The sequence below is a fragment of the Zootoca vivipara genome, chromosome 13, assembly GCF_965207765.1.
Source record: "Zootoca vivipara chromosome 13, rZooViv2.hap1.1, whole genome shotgun sequence".
NCBI lineage: Eukaryota > Metazoa > Chordata > Lepidosauria > Squamata > Lacertidae > Zootoca > Zootoca vivipara.
The window spans coordinates 4,156,648-4,171,489 of NC_142596.1; the positions used below are offsets into that span (position 1 = coordinate 4,156,648).

The 14,842-nt window shown below is 44.8% G+C and overlaps 1 protein-coding gene and 1 long non-coding RNA gene across 4 annotated transcripts in view; one reads left to right on the plus strand and one right to left on the minus strand.

Moving 5' to 3' along the window:
* Positions 1–8: 8 nt before the first annotated feature.
* LOC118093206 (uncharacterized) lies at positions 9–10,762 on the plus strand. Its single transcript, XR_004693607.3, has 3 exons — positions 9–90; positions 5,972–6,194; positions 9,509–10,762. It is a non-coding gene; the product is annotated as an uncharacterized LOC118093206 (long non-coding RNA).
* Positions 1,304–14,842, minus strand: part of ICE2 (interactor of little elongation complex ELL subunit 2) — a 34,133-nt gene continuing 20,594 nt past the window's right edge. For 2 of the 3 annotated variants that reach the window (XM_035132133.3, XM_035132132.3), the window contains exons 12-15: positions 9,472–9,556; positions 7,473–7,523; positions 5,955–6,213; positions 1,304–2,233 (exon numbers count right to left, since the gene is read on the minus strand). In XM_035132133.3, the coding sequence (XP_034988024.3) occupies positions 2,009–2,233; positions 5,955–6,213; positions 7,473–7,523; positions 9,472–9,556 (620 nt within the window). In that variant the 3' untranslated portion in view covers positions 1,304–2,008. Of the gene's footprint in view, positions 2,234–5,954; positions 6,214–7,472; positions 7,599–9,471; positions 9,557–14,842 lie in introns of all 3 variants that reach the window. The other variant, XR_015946793.1, reaches the window with a different exon arrangement.

Here is a 14,842-nt window from a genome sequence, read left to right on the forward strand (position 1 = left end):
ATTAAGGAACTGAAACAAGTTCAGAGCAACAGAGAAGAGGGTGTCTGCTATGGCAACAGAAGGCAAACAAGGCTACAAATGAATGAAAAGGTATTAGTGTGTTAAACCTCTTTTCTGTGTCATGAAGTAGTTGTCTCTTTGTACGGGTTTGCAGTGTTTAACACAGAACTTGTTTAAAACCAAAATTCTCTCTCACCAAGAGTAGCTCTTTAAGTGGAGCCCCAGACAAGGAAATTGTTCCTAATAAAAATGTACAGTTTAGAACAGTGGTAGGGAACTTCTTTTAGACTGAGGGTTGCATTTCCTTGTGGGAACATGGCAGAGGTGGCAGCGTGAGAGGCAGAAGTGAGCAGAGTGGCAGGAGAAGTGGACAGAGAAACAAATATTATTCTTATGTTTGTGCAGCAGCCAAATTCCAACCATGCCAAAATTAGCCCCTCCCCTCCCAACATCTCTCCATCCAGGAAAGCAAAAGGCATTAGCAGAGTTAAATGACACATTCCAGCCAGGTTCAGAGTGCGTCTGCATTCAGAGGGCCAAAGATACCTGAAATGAAAAGTTAGATTGGTGCCTGCTATAAATTTACTAATATGGGTTACAAATCAGTTATCCTGTGCAAGCCTCAGTAAACTCAACAGCAGCAGCAGCAGCAGCAGCAGCAGCAGCAGCAGCAGCAGCAGCAGCAGCAGCAGCAGCAGCAGCAGAACCACCCTATGGCGCTCTTGTACAGCTGTTTACTTCAAGGAGGCTCAGCAGGAGAAATGTCCTGTGGCATCAGTCAGATGCAACTATCTGCTGCTGTACCCAACCACCACCTCCACTTCATGGTAGGGCAGCCTGTGTATCTGAATAGGGCAATAATGTTTTCTTTAAAAAGTAGTTTATCAATCTACAACTTAAAATTACAGGTGAAACTCGGAAAATTGGAATATCGTCGATAAGTGCATTTATTTCAGTAACGCAACTTAAAAGGTGAAACCAATCTATGAGATAGATGCATGACATGCAAAGCAAGATATGTCAAGCCTTTATTTGTTGTAATTGTAATTATTTGTCGTTAGGCGGGTCAATTATAAATGGAATGTAATTAATGAAATGGAATAGCGATGTTTATTTTTGTATTATAGTAACTAATTGTTTTATTACTGTGGAATTTCCAAAAGAAAGCATTTGTAAAAATTAAGAGAAAAATAAAAAATAATAAGTTGCATTACTGAAATGAATGCACTTTTTGATGATATTCTAATTTTCCAAGTTTCACCTGTACACTAAGGGAGCCAAGCTGACAAGACTCAAACTTGGATTCATTTCAGGATATAAAAATATAATTGTTTTTCACAACCTACACACAGAAAAAAACACCACTATCAACAACCAAACAGATGAGAAAAGTCAAATTCAAACTTTTAGAGTGTGCAACTGTAACATTTAAATTCAATCATATTATTATTTTTAACTGCATTAAAGTAACTTTGTGTGAGTAGCCTACTTCAATTTCAAACAAATATAAAATAGTATTTTATTTTTAATGCAGCACTGGGCTGTAATTGTTTGCAACACAACATTTGCATGTGTCTGTGGTACTTGTTTCAAGCATGCTGTTATTAAGTGAGGATCCAAGAGATGCGATGTGGGAGTCAACCAACTTTCAAGAAAAACCAAAAGAAGCTGGAGTAGGGGTTGCTTGAGTGTCAGTTATAGATCTGCTTTGGCCCAGATCACTTAAGTGCAACGGCTGGTTTCGAAAGGCATGCTGTGGCTGGTTTAATTTTATTAATAATAAAAGATGATGTTCAGAAAGTTCCCCACATTTATTCCCTGCAACTTGGCCCACTAACAGCAAACTATTACAGATAGTTGCTTCAGGTCTGCACTTGCCTTGATAGAAACAGCCCTCAACCAATTTGACTGGATAAAGAAAATAAGTCAAAAGGTTTTGCAGCAGCATTTCTTGACAGATAAGTTCGCCCATCCTGGCATTCTCTCCATGGCTGTACAGTCATTTGCTCTACATTTCCTCCAAATGACTAAGTTGGCTCATCTTTGGTTTTTTCCAGGACTTCCAATTTGACCCTCGATTTGCCTGCCTGTAGATATTTCTCATCATCGACTTGTTCTGGGCAGCCCCATGTCTCTTTCGAAAAGGATTAGCTGGCGGGTGATCGTTGTTTGTTTCCATGGGAACTTGCTCTTTGCGGTTGGGTGTGCCTGTGTGTGCTTTTGTCCCACTCATCTAGGAGTGAAAAGAACAGGGAAGCAAAAGAGAGAGTAAAAGAGGAAACCACTTCAAATCTGATTAAAGTTCAGGGTGTGAAGTTTCTTGTAGATTCTACCTAACTTTGCTAACATTTGCTCAGAAATGAAAGACAGTGAAACACCTTCTTCCTTCCCCTTAACTCAGTCCTAAAACAGTTAAGGATGGAGCAAATTACACTACATGATATATTGTTGTGAAGGGTCTGCTTTATAGGAAGGAATGTAGAAAGGTGCCTTGTACAGAGTCAGACCATTTGTCCATCTAGCTCAGCAGTGTCTATACTGACGAATAGCTGCCAAGTACCCCGTATTTCCCGGGAAACCCCCATTTTTCCTTACCGTTTCCCGGCGGTCTCCCGTTTCAGCTCCTCTCCTGTTAATCTCCCTTATTTTGGCTCCTGTCGGCAGCCATTTTTCTGGTGCCGCTTTGCCCATCTATGGGCACCAGAAAATGGCCAGCGCTGGAAGTCGCGTCTACGCATGTCCGGAAGTGCGTAGACGCAACTTCCGGTGTCGCTTTGCCCATCTATGGGCACCGAAAATGGCCGGTGCCGGAAGTTGCGTCTACGCACTTCCGGACATGCGTAGACGCGACTTCCGGTGCCGGCCATTTTCGGTGCCCATAGTTGGGCAAAGTGACACGCGACTGCCGATCCCGGATTTCTCCGCGAGAGACTTGGCAGGTATGTATTGACGGGCAGCAGCTCTCCAGGGTTTCAGACAGGGAACATTCCCAGTCCTGCCTGGAGATGTCAGGGATTGAACCTGTGAGCTTTGGAAGATACACACCCCCAGCCTTCATTGGATACTTAGCATTTTTGTATTACCCCCTCAGCTGCATCTGTGAAAATTTCAGTGATCTGTGATTGTGCTCCTGGCTAGCTACTGGTACTTCCTGAGTTACTCTGAAAAAAGACACAAGTAGAGTTTTCAGGAACAAGCGTTTATATCTTAAGTTCCCTGAAAACCTACAAGTGATGTGGAAGCCTTCTGATGTTTTTGCATTTAATCAAAGGCAGTTGCCCTGATTTGGTGTAGCTAGATCTATACCATAGATGGGGGAAAACTTCAGGGTTAATAGCTTAAGCTAATAGCACTTTTGAGATGTATAATTCCATTGGGGGCTGTAGTATAGGGGCAAAGGGTTAGACTCCCCCCCCATCCAAACTGCACACCCCTGCCTGCTCCATGCAAAATACTTGGGGTGTGTGTGTGTGTTCCAGTCACATGCAGCTTCTGAAAACACCTCCGTATCATCTCAAAGGTCTATGGCACTTTACCTCCAAAATTACTACAAGCCAATGCCCCAATCTCCGCACTGGTCACACCGCCTCTCTTCACCATCAGTTACAATGCCATGCATTATTTTATAAACTTCTCTCATGTCACCTCTTAAACATTTTTTCTCTAAACTAAAAAGCCTGCAACTTCTCCTTGTAGAAGAGTCGTTCTAGACCCTTTATAATTTTGGTTGCCCTTTTCTGAACCTTTTCCAACTCTACAGTATTCGTTTTTATGTCAGGTGATCAGAACTGCCCACAGTATTCCAAATGCAGTTGCAGCGTTTATTTGCGTAACATTGCAGGTATTTTCTTTAACTTCCCTTGCAGTCTATTTTTGCTTTCAAGCTGGGCAAGCTGCCTACACCTTTTGCCTCCTTCTCCATCTCTATCTCTGCGTTTTCTACCACAATATTCTCTGTGGTTCAACAGCCTCTCCGTGTTTTTAAACACTCCTCTTTCCTCACAATCTCCCGAATTCACCTTTCCAGAAAAGTCAGTGCAGATTTACACTCATCTCTCTTTAGCTGTACATTATACAGTACCTGTTTGCTCCCTGTCCCACCCACACCTCTGAGCTTGTTCTGGCTAATATTATAAGAGAGGCAACAAGTCACTTTTGGATACTGGATAACACCCTTCACTTTGCTGGCACTAAATAATGATTATATAGCAGCAGAAGCAGCTGTTTTCCCTATCTATACACTGGGCCACATTCCTAGTGTTAAGACACACTGTGCGATACTATGCAACTTTACTCAGCACTAAGCCCCACCAAGTCCAATATGGCTTACTCCCAAATAAACATGCACAGGATTGCAGCTTCAATGTTTTACGCCAATCAGCAAGTTCAAGCAGTACTAGAATTCAAGCTTACTCCATAAACCATTCACCAGCTACTCTTGGGAAACGTGCTAAAAGTTTATAAACTTATGAGCGGTGTTGAGAGGAGGGCATTTCTCTTTCACACACAAAATGTTAGAATTTGAAGTCTTTCAATGAAGTAAATAAGCAGTAGATTCAGTAATGATAAAAGGAAAGTACTTTGTCACACAGGACCTAATTAGGGAATTTGCTACTGTGGGATGTGGTCTCGGCCCTTAGCTTAAATTCATTGATGTCGTTAGACCAATCAGCCATGGCAGTTAAAATGGAGCATCGGTGTAGAGAGCATTATACCTCCAAATACTAGGTGCTAGGGCTACCATACATCTAGGTTTTCCCAGACATTACTGGGATTTCAAAGGTGGAATTGATGTCTGGGCGGATTTCTGAAAGGTGCTTCCAGGTGCTTTGTCCTGGATCTTAGGCAAGTCAACCGAAAATAACATGTTTTTGGGCGTTTTTGTAAAACGGGGTGTCCTAGTTTTTACTTTTTGAAATATGGCAACCCTACCAGGTGCTGGGGGCAAACAGGGTCATGCATCTACCTTCATACCCTTCTTGCAAGCTTACCAGAGGTACCTGGCTGACCAGGTAGAAGCAGAATACTGGAATAGATGGAGCAGTTCTTAAGTTTCTTATGCTTATGGTCATTTGTCTACAAGTATAACATCACAGGTTGCAGCTTTGTTAAGCTCTTCCTTATATTTTGAGCAGGTCAGGGTGACCAGATATTTGATTTTACAGAATATATTTCTTTTCCCCATTCTCATAAATATTTCAAATAAAACCCACAAGCAACTGTGGCTCAGAGATGGGTCAGAGTCTCTGTCGAGAGAAGGCCACAAGTTCAACTCCTGAGATCACTAGAAAATAATTTCAGGGCAGAAGGATCTCTGCAAGGAACCCCAGAGCTGTTGCCTCTTAGCAGAGATAATAGTGGGGTAGATGCAACAGTGTGGCCTGTCTGACTTCCTTATGTGCTGCAAGAGATTGAACATTTTCTCACTGCTTCAACTATATAGTTGGAAGAGACTGAAAATGTATACATTCAGTGGAGTTGTTTGGTTTTATTTACAAAGAAAAAAGAAGAAACAACCACCCACATAAAATTATATGTTTCTAACTGGAACAACAAAATCATGTTATCCTACATTAGAAGTAATCACACAGCCACAGTCAAGAAAAACACAAGGCTCCTGTTTTTGTTTTTTTAATGGAACCACATACAATTTCCTAAAACTACCAAGAGTCTTTCTGGTTCCTTGAAAGGCACATGTGTTTGTGGACTAGGGTCCACTTCATCATATGTATGAAGTGTTTATGCTACATATTACTAGCCACCCTGGTATCTTTCATATGCGAAAGGTACAGAACAGAAAAGGAATGAATACATAAATTCTTCACCTGGCAGATATACACAAGCATACCTATATACTGGAAATATATATACTGTAAATGTAAAATGGTGAGATCGAATCGCCATAAAATGCAAAAAATGACAATGTTATGTAAAGTGTAATATTAAAATCTCACCTTCTGGTTCTTCACAGGGTTTGCTGGCTTTGGTGGGAAAGTGCATGGAACTCGCCCTTGAGCAAAATGATAGGGCAGAGGGATGTTGGGATCTAGTGGCACCCACGGAACTGAGAGGCCAGAAGGTATGCTGGGCAGGGCAGAGTGAGCCGAATGCAAGTTGTACATTGCTCTGGTGGCTTTTCCGTCGCAGCTCTTATAGATGGTAACGGAAGAGTCTCCTGCTGCGTGAGCCAATAGGTAAGAGCCCTCCTGCAAACTAAAAGTACAAATGGAGGCTAAAATGGTTTGCTTTGTGGCTTTGAAGCAAATGAGCAATACAGAAAGGGAAGAGCACAAGAGTATTCTGTTCCCATTTGCCAGATGTACTGCAAATCACCACAACATCAAGAGCTGTGACTTGTACAAGACTAAGTGTTCCACCTCCTGCACTATGCAAAGTCCTTTGAAAGCAAACACAGCTTGCACATAGAATCCTCACCACCTCAACCACTGGTTCTGGGAGGAGGAATGGAGAAGCCTTTGTCACCATTAAGTTTGAGGAGGTAGCCAGAAGTGCCAACTCTTTCCTATGCTCCCTCCATTACTCTATTACCTTGTAGTTTTCACTTGGGACTTTTAGATTCAGTCAACTCCTAGGACTGCTTAGCACGTGTGTGGAAAGTAGTACATGAAGGGGGGGGGCTTAATGGGGAGAGCCTGAGAAATAGCAGCACTGTGAGTGCATGCAGGGTCTGAAGGAGGACTGGCAATCTTTATCTTCCCCTATGGAGAGAAGAGATTCAGCAAGGAGATCCAGGTAAGATCTGGGAGAAAGGCTGCCACAAGCGAAGTGTGTGGCTGGCAAACAACATGCCTATGGAGAAGCCCAGGCTGTTTGACAATGAGCACAGTGCATTTTTGTGTTCAGCTTTATTCTCTTCTCCTGTTTGGCTTCAAGATGCTGGGCTAGGTCAGTTTATTCCTATTGTTGACAATCTTATCTTGTACAGTACTTGCTGACTAACACCATGGTTATTTGCAATTGCTCATACCATAGTTTTGAACTGTGCTAATTATTGTTGATGGTCTGACATGTTGCAAGTTACTATAGTCACAGTCCCATGGAAAAGTGCCATATAAAAAGATTAACAAAAGAATGAATGAAAACCTTTCAGGTCAGATCAGGACGCTGGCTAAACAAGTGCAGAGTTCTCCTTTTGTTCCTCTGCTGGGTAGCTTACTGGTTTATGAATGTGGGTTCTCTCAGCCCAGGTTCTTTTTTTGCATTGGGTCTGCCTTCCCTTCATTCTCACAACCTTGGCTCAGCAGCTTTCACGGTTCTTGGTCCCGGATCCTGCTACCCATGCCCCTTTTATCTTCCTGTTGCCTTCCATCGCATGGCTCCCTAGGACCTTCCAGCTTGTGAGCCTTCCTTATGCACCTGGAGCTCTAAGTCTGCAAGGGCTTTTCTGGTACTTATTCACAAAATTAGCATAGGACCATGGATTTAGAAATAAAGTCAAAGGAAATACATACCCAGTCACTTTCTTCAGTATATGTTGGAGAATATTCAGTGAATTTGCTGGCCTGCATGTGTAAATTTATTAATGTAACAGGATGGTTATATACCACTTAATCATTCTTAACTTCTAAGCAGTTTACCTAGAATATAAAACATTCATCTTAAAATGATGATAAAAACTAACTTGCTTTTAGTGTTTGATCTTATCAAAATATATACAGGCAGTTGCTAAAAATGTACATAATAAAATGGCATGTTAACACTGTATGTCTGGGTAGGCTTGCCTAAACTAAAAGGCTTTTAGCAGGTGCTGAAAACAGCACAGCAAAGGCCCCTGCCTAAAACCAACAGGTTTCTTGCAACACTATTTGTACCTATGTGATAAAAAAATTCCTTCAGTAGCACCTTAAAGACCAACTAAGTTTTTATTTTGGTATGAGCTTTCATGTGCATGCACACTTCATTCTGTTTCAGTGTATCTGATGAAGTGTGCATGCACACGAAAGCTCATACCAAAATAAAAGGTGCTTTAAGGTGCTACTGAATGAATTTTTTTATTTTGTTTCGACTCAGACCAACACGGCTACCTACCTGTAACTGTACCTATGTGGTGCTTGTAAAAGTGCCAGTTCCACACTTACAGAAAGATTGATAAGCAACAGAATTATTCATAATAATAATTTTATGAACACTAATTTTATGAACACTGTTTCATGAACACTAAAAATTAGTGCATTATAAATCATTGGTCTCTCAAAAACACACACACATACAGCTACATAGTTTGTGAAGTCTGACAAACTTCCCTGATCAGTTGACTAGGCTATTCAGCCCTATAGAGTGGCAGGTACCTTGGTTTTAAAATGTAATCTGTTCCAGAAGACCGTTTGAGTTCTGAAATGTTCGAAAACCGAAAACTCAGTATGGAAGCCTCAAAACGGAAAACTCAATTCAGAAGCTGTGTTTCATGTTCGACTTCTGAGGTGCGTTCGAAAACCCAAGCATTTACCTTATTGGCCTGAATATAAGCCTCACCCACCCACCCCCAATTCCAACAGTAAAAAGTTAAAGTGTGGCTTATATTCGCGAACTTATGGTGTGCAGCCAAGAGTGTGGGGCAAACAGCACCAGGAACGCAGCAAAGCGACACCCGCCCTGTGCGTATCCCCCTGTCCTCTCCCCCAAGCCCGGGAAGGGAGAGAGCGAGGAAGGGGAAAGGCCGTTGGCAACACAGCATGTCTCTCCCCCGCCCCCAGTATGCAGCCAGGAGCAGCAAGGCAGGGAGCAGCTTATATTCAGGTAATTTTTCTTTTTTTCTTCCCCCCTCTCCAATTTTAAAGGTGCGGCTTATATTTGGGCTAATATGGTACTTCCAGGTTTACGGTGTTCGAAAACCGAAACGTTTGAAAACCGAGGTACCACTGTAATGCTCCATTCAGCCACCACAGCACCCGACATGTGGGAAATCTGGCAAGAGATTCTCATATCACGTTTTTTCACAAAAGGAAAGTTTCAAAATCATGACAGCAAAGTGAACATTGGAAGAGTGTGGCCTGTGTCACCTGACTGTTCAGAACACACACAATGACGAAAGAAACCTGCTTTGGCAAGGATTCCGTGTGAACTGAAAGTGGTTTATGGTTTAATGTCAACCCTCCCTCAACTTAATGTCATCCAATTTGTCTATTTGGTTTTACTAAATGATTCATCAACTTTCTGCCTAAGTATATCATCTACCCAAACCATAACAACAAGCCAACAGGTAGCACCTGGTGAAGCGGTAACCCTGTACTGTATTTTATTTGTATCATTAACATGTAGAGTTGGAATAGAGAATATACCTCAACCAGGGTGGTCACAACAATGTTATAAAATAAAAGTGCACTGTTAACAGTGTAGTAACTTGAGGAGTGACATTTAAAAGGAGCTGGCTTGTTCAGACATGCTTCTTCTTCTGAAGTTGTCATTAACAAATACCTTGTAAAGCTTTTACATTATAGAAAGCTCACTCACTTAAATGTGCCAAATCTTTTTTTCAACCCTTCTGCAGGCAGTTGCTCAAGCAGAAACAACTTTGAAGTCAAGGCATCAACATGACCTGAAGAAAAGAAAAAACACCAAACAGTTTTGCAATGAAAAATGAGGAACTGCACAACAAAGGAAATTCTCAAGTAATGGAGGAGAGACCAGCATTTAGATTAAAATATCATGACACAATCACAACGTCAATAAAACAAAACTAAGAACTATAAACGGAGACCAGGTAAAACAAACCCCAAAATCCTGATGGTTACCATACTATTGTACTTACCCAGGAGTGAGTTCTACTGAACCCCCTAAAACTGCCATCTGTCTAGTCTCAGGCTACTCCAAACAGCAGCCAGTGAAATGCCATTGGTCACCACTGGGCCACATATAGGCAGGGGCATAGTGAGGCGCTGCGACACCTGGGGCAGCAAATTGCCATACCCCTGGGGGGGCGCGGCGTCACTACGTAGAGGGGGATTGCAACCCCCCCCCACGAATTCAAAACGGAGCCTGTACGCTCTGTTTAGGCTCTGTTTTGAAGTTGCGGGGGGGGGGTTGCGATCCCCTCTACATTGTACACATGCACAGCATCCCGCTGCACATGCGTGCTAGGTAGAGGGGGATTGCGTCCCCCCGCGACTTCTAATCAGAGCGTCCAGGCTCAGGCGCCGATCGCAGAGCGGGAGCGTGGCCCCGAGTGCCCCCCCTTCCAGCAGGCAGCCGCGCTAGCAGGGTTTGTTTTTTGTTTCCCGAGGCTGCCGTGCAGAGGCGAGGGGCGGCGGCCCCAAGTCACACCCCCTCCAGGGCGGTGCCCGGAGCGGACCGCCCCCCGCCCCCATTTGCTCCGCCCCTGCATATAGGAGCTGGTGGCTGGTAATGTACTGGTTTCTTTTTAAAAAACTAACAAACAAAAACGTCCGCTGACCACCCTCTAAATTGTTCAGCTATCAGTGGGTATTGCTTGCTCTTAACCTGTTTAAATCTTTAACAAGGAAAAATGCATTGTTAGTAGGCTTTTCTGGATTTTTCTGTGTACAGAATTAAACATTTGCTTTCTGAAGTGCAGAAGTCTATGAACAATTAATAAACTTTAACTGAAAGTTTCTTCCTGCAACTAATTGCTTTAATTCACCTATGTACACAGAGATGGAGAGAGTATTTAAACACTTGCTTGTTTGAATGTTCTGTCACTTACTAACTAATGTAGTCTTGAATCTGTATTGTGCTTTGTTTGAATTTCAGTTCAGCCATTAAATGTGGAGCACCTTTCCAGCCACTGCATGTGTTTTGCCAAAAGCGCTCTGAAGTTAGGTAAACTTTACATAGACATTGTATTCGACATACTGCTATCAACTCCAAGCAAATGTCAATTTCCTGACAGCAAGGTTATCAGTCATACTCCATGGCTGGTTACACAAGAAAGAAAGATTATTAAGAGGTGGGGGTTTGTTTGTTTCTTGGTTGGTTTGCTTTTAAACTTTATCCCTCTAACCAAGAAATCCCTATGAGCCAGAGGGAGAGAGAGGATGGGCATCCTCAGTCTGCATATTTTATCAGTAACTCAACTACCTTCAAAGCAGCATTTACTGTAATTTATTTATTATTTCCAGGTATGTGTGGTTTTTTGCTTGCCTTGCCCTACACTCAAAAACCCACAAAGTGGGTTATAAAATGATGAAATGCAGTATCATTAAAAAGTAGAACAAGCCATCATGTGAAACTGATTTATCATACTTGTGAAACTGATTTAGTCCAGCTCTTAAAAATCACAAGGGTAGACTAACTAAAACTATGCTGTGCTGCTGGAATGGGGACCTGGGATATGTTTCCATTTTGCTAATTTCCAGAGCCGGTAAATTCAGGGTGCTCAGTTTCGGACGGATTTCTTTATTCCAAGGCAAATGATCTCATAGTAGCAACTGCTCTGCACAACTAAAGTTAAGTCCTGGATGGTTAAGTCCAATCAAATTCAGCTATGAGGTGCGGTTCTCATCTCCGCTAGCCAGTAATGGAGTAACAAAGAGTCTCTCACCCGGCCCTGTATTGTTGTTAGCAGTGCAATGATGGGTCATGAACAGATAGCAGTGAATAAGTCTATTTAGGAAGGGCACCGACTATCAAAAATCTGCCTTCAGCACTCCAAATAATGTTGCTTATCATCATGATGACCCTTTGGATATTTCCAACTCTACAATTCTTTGATTCCAACACACTCAGATTCCTATTTTCTAGGCATACTTCTGCTAACCATGGGCCTGATTTTATTTTTTTCTTACAAGTTGTGCAATAAGTTACTTGAGAATAGCCTTCTGGGATCAGTTGTTTCCAACAGCAAGCAGCACATGAAAGCAATGACTTTGTTCCGTTTAGCACCATCTTCAAGAGCCAGGCTGCTTCTCAAAAGGGATAGTCCTTTTAGCTATCATAGCTAATAGACTGATGTTCCCTGGAGTTTTTCTAATCCCTTTAAAAGGCCTTGTATGCATGGGGCTGTAGTGGATCCCACCGCTAACCACCAATTAATATGTAGCAGATTCATCCTGCTCCTAATTAAATATAGCGGACCCACCTCACAGTACGCCAATTAAATGAATGTCTGCAATTTACCGCAGGCTATCTTGTGTGAGAGAAACTCCAATTCAAGGAAGTCTTAGGCAGGAGTTAACCAAACAAGAGAAGTTTTATTTACAAAAAAAAAGAAGAAGTTGGTGAAACAAAGTTGGGTCAGGAGATGCATTCTTTCAGGTAGAAGTTAACTTATTACTTATGCTAAATATGATTATGTCACAAGCTTAAATACTGTAGTATAGACACATCTTCTCTTAAGCTCCCTTTACTCAAAATCAGGTGTTCCCACTTCAGTTTCTGTTACTCCTTTCTAGGTCCTTATGTAGGTCCAGCAGATGCTTCAGGCCAATGTTTTTAACGCAGTTTATCAGGGATCCCCAAACTAAGGCCTGGGGGCCGGACACGGCCCAATCGCCTTCTAAATCCGGCCCGCGGACGGTCCATGAATCAGCATGTTTTTACATGAGTAGAATGTGTTCTTTTATTTAAAATGCATCTCTGGGTTATTTGCGGGGCCTGCCTAGTGTTTTTACATGAGTAGAATGTGTCCTTTTATTTAAAACTAGTGTCATTCAGCCCGTTAAGTAAACGGGCGATAGCCGGGCAGGAACGGAAGGGAAGCCCTGGGGGGAGGCAAATGGCGAAAAGCCCCTGCCGCGCCGCACTTCGGCTCGGAGACTGGCTTGGCGGCGGCGGGAAGAAGGGGAGGCATTCCTCTCCTTCTTCCCGCCGCCGCCAAGCCAAAACCGGCTTCCCTCGGCACCCGCTGCCGCTTCGGCTTCCTCGGCGAAGGCAAGCAGGCGGGCTGTCTGCCTGCTTGCCTTCGCCGAGGAAGCGCTGCTGTAGCCGAGCCGAAGCGGAAGGGCACTTCCTCGGCAAAGGCAAGCAGGCGGGCTGTCTGCCTGCTTGCCTTCACCCAGTAAGCGCCCGCTGCCCCTTCGGCTTCCTCGGCGAAGGCAAGCAGGCAGGCAGTCCGCCTGCTTGCCTTCGCCGAGGAAGCGCCGTCCCATGCCGGCGGTGCGCGGCAAGGCGGCGGCAGCGGGAGTGCTTCTCTCCCCTGCCGCCTCGCCGCGCACCTCCAGCATGAGACGGGGCTTCGGAGACCGAAAGGTCAAAGTGGAGCGGCAGGGGTGGGGGTGGGGAGAGCGTGCGCACTTGCTGCTGGTCGCCAGGGGGGGAGTAGTCGGGAGCGATGGTTGGCGGCCGCAGGTAAACGGTAGGCAGAGGGGTGGGGGGTGGGGAGAGTGCACGCGTGTGTGCGCGCGTGCAGTCTCTGCGTCCAATCCCTGTGTCCGTGGGGCACATGCGCAGTAGCGCAGACACAGGGACACAGGGACTGGACGCATAGACACAGGGACTTTATTATATAGGATGCACCTCAGGGTTATTTGTGGGGCATAGGAATTCATTCATATATTTTTTCAAAATATAGTCCAGCCCCCCACAAGGGCTGAGGGACAGTGGACCGGCCCCCTGCTGAAAAAGTTTGCTGACCCTGCAGTTTATTAATTTGGTTCAAGAGCAAAGCAGCGGCGTAGCTAGCCTCCTGGCCACGTGGGGCAGCAAACCCGAAGGCACCTCGTCGGGGGGTGGGGCATCCGTAGCGCGCATGCGTCACACATCACGACGCATGCACGCTACAGACACCCCCACGACAAACCTTTCCATGCAGGGAGGAGGGAAGCACAGCAGCCCCGTGTGTCCCTTCTCCCTGCACGGAAAGAAAGTGGCAGTCGCTTACACGCGTTTAAGCAGTTGCCGCTTTCTTTCCGTGCAGTGAGGACGGAGGCACAGCAGTCATGACACACGGTGCGACGCATGCGCGCTGCGGGCGCCCCCGCGGTAAATCCTGGGAGAGGTGAGGCGAGGGGCTCTGTTGGCTGCTCGCATGCCACTCAACAGAGTGGCAGCCAGCAACATCGGGGCCTCTCCTCGATGGCTGCGGCCGCGTCAGCATAGGTGCAGCGGGGGCGCTGCCCCCCCCACAGTGTTTGCTGCCCCCCACAGAGTGGAGCTAGGGGCGGCCCATCCCCCCGCCACCCGTTGCGACGCCCCTGGAGCAAAGGGGTCCTTTTCATCAGTTAACTAGTAATCCCACTCCTGGGGTATTCGGATTAGTATAACAGACCCAGGGGATCACTTCACCCCCTTGTGAATCACTTCACCCCCTTCTTGGGATTCTTCTTTTCCTTTCCTAGAAGAACTCTCCCCTCCCTCCTGGCTGGAATGAAGCCCAGGTAGTCCACAGTCCCACAGCTTCTGTCCCCTGGCTCAGACTCAGCCCTCCAGGTAACCCTCCCAAGACACTCCACATGGTCTTCCTATCTTGAACTACGAGGCTCTTTCCTCTTGCTAGAGTTAGTCTCCTCAGCGTGGATGTTGAACTCAAATCAGAACCAGCTCTCCCTGTCAAATCCTATCCTAATCCTCATCTCAAATCAAGCTCTATCTCCTAAACTACACCTACACCCTATCTCTGACCCGATCTCCCATCTCTTTCCCTTCTCTATCCCTATCCAACTCTATTCCTCAGAAACAGCTCCTTTTATTCTCCCTCCCAAAGTGCTGGCTCCACTCCCCACTGACCGGCTGTCTTGGTGGCCAATCAGATAGGCTCCAGCCCTCTGGTGGAATTCTCAGGGACTGCACCCCCAAACTCTGGCCTGGCTCTGCTGTCCATCAAAAGTGTCACTGTCACATCTTTGTGGCCATGAATTCCATATGGATGCCACAGGACTTAATTACATATTGGAACATTCAGCAGTTTTTCCATTGAGAAATTATTCCC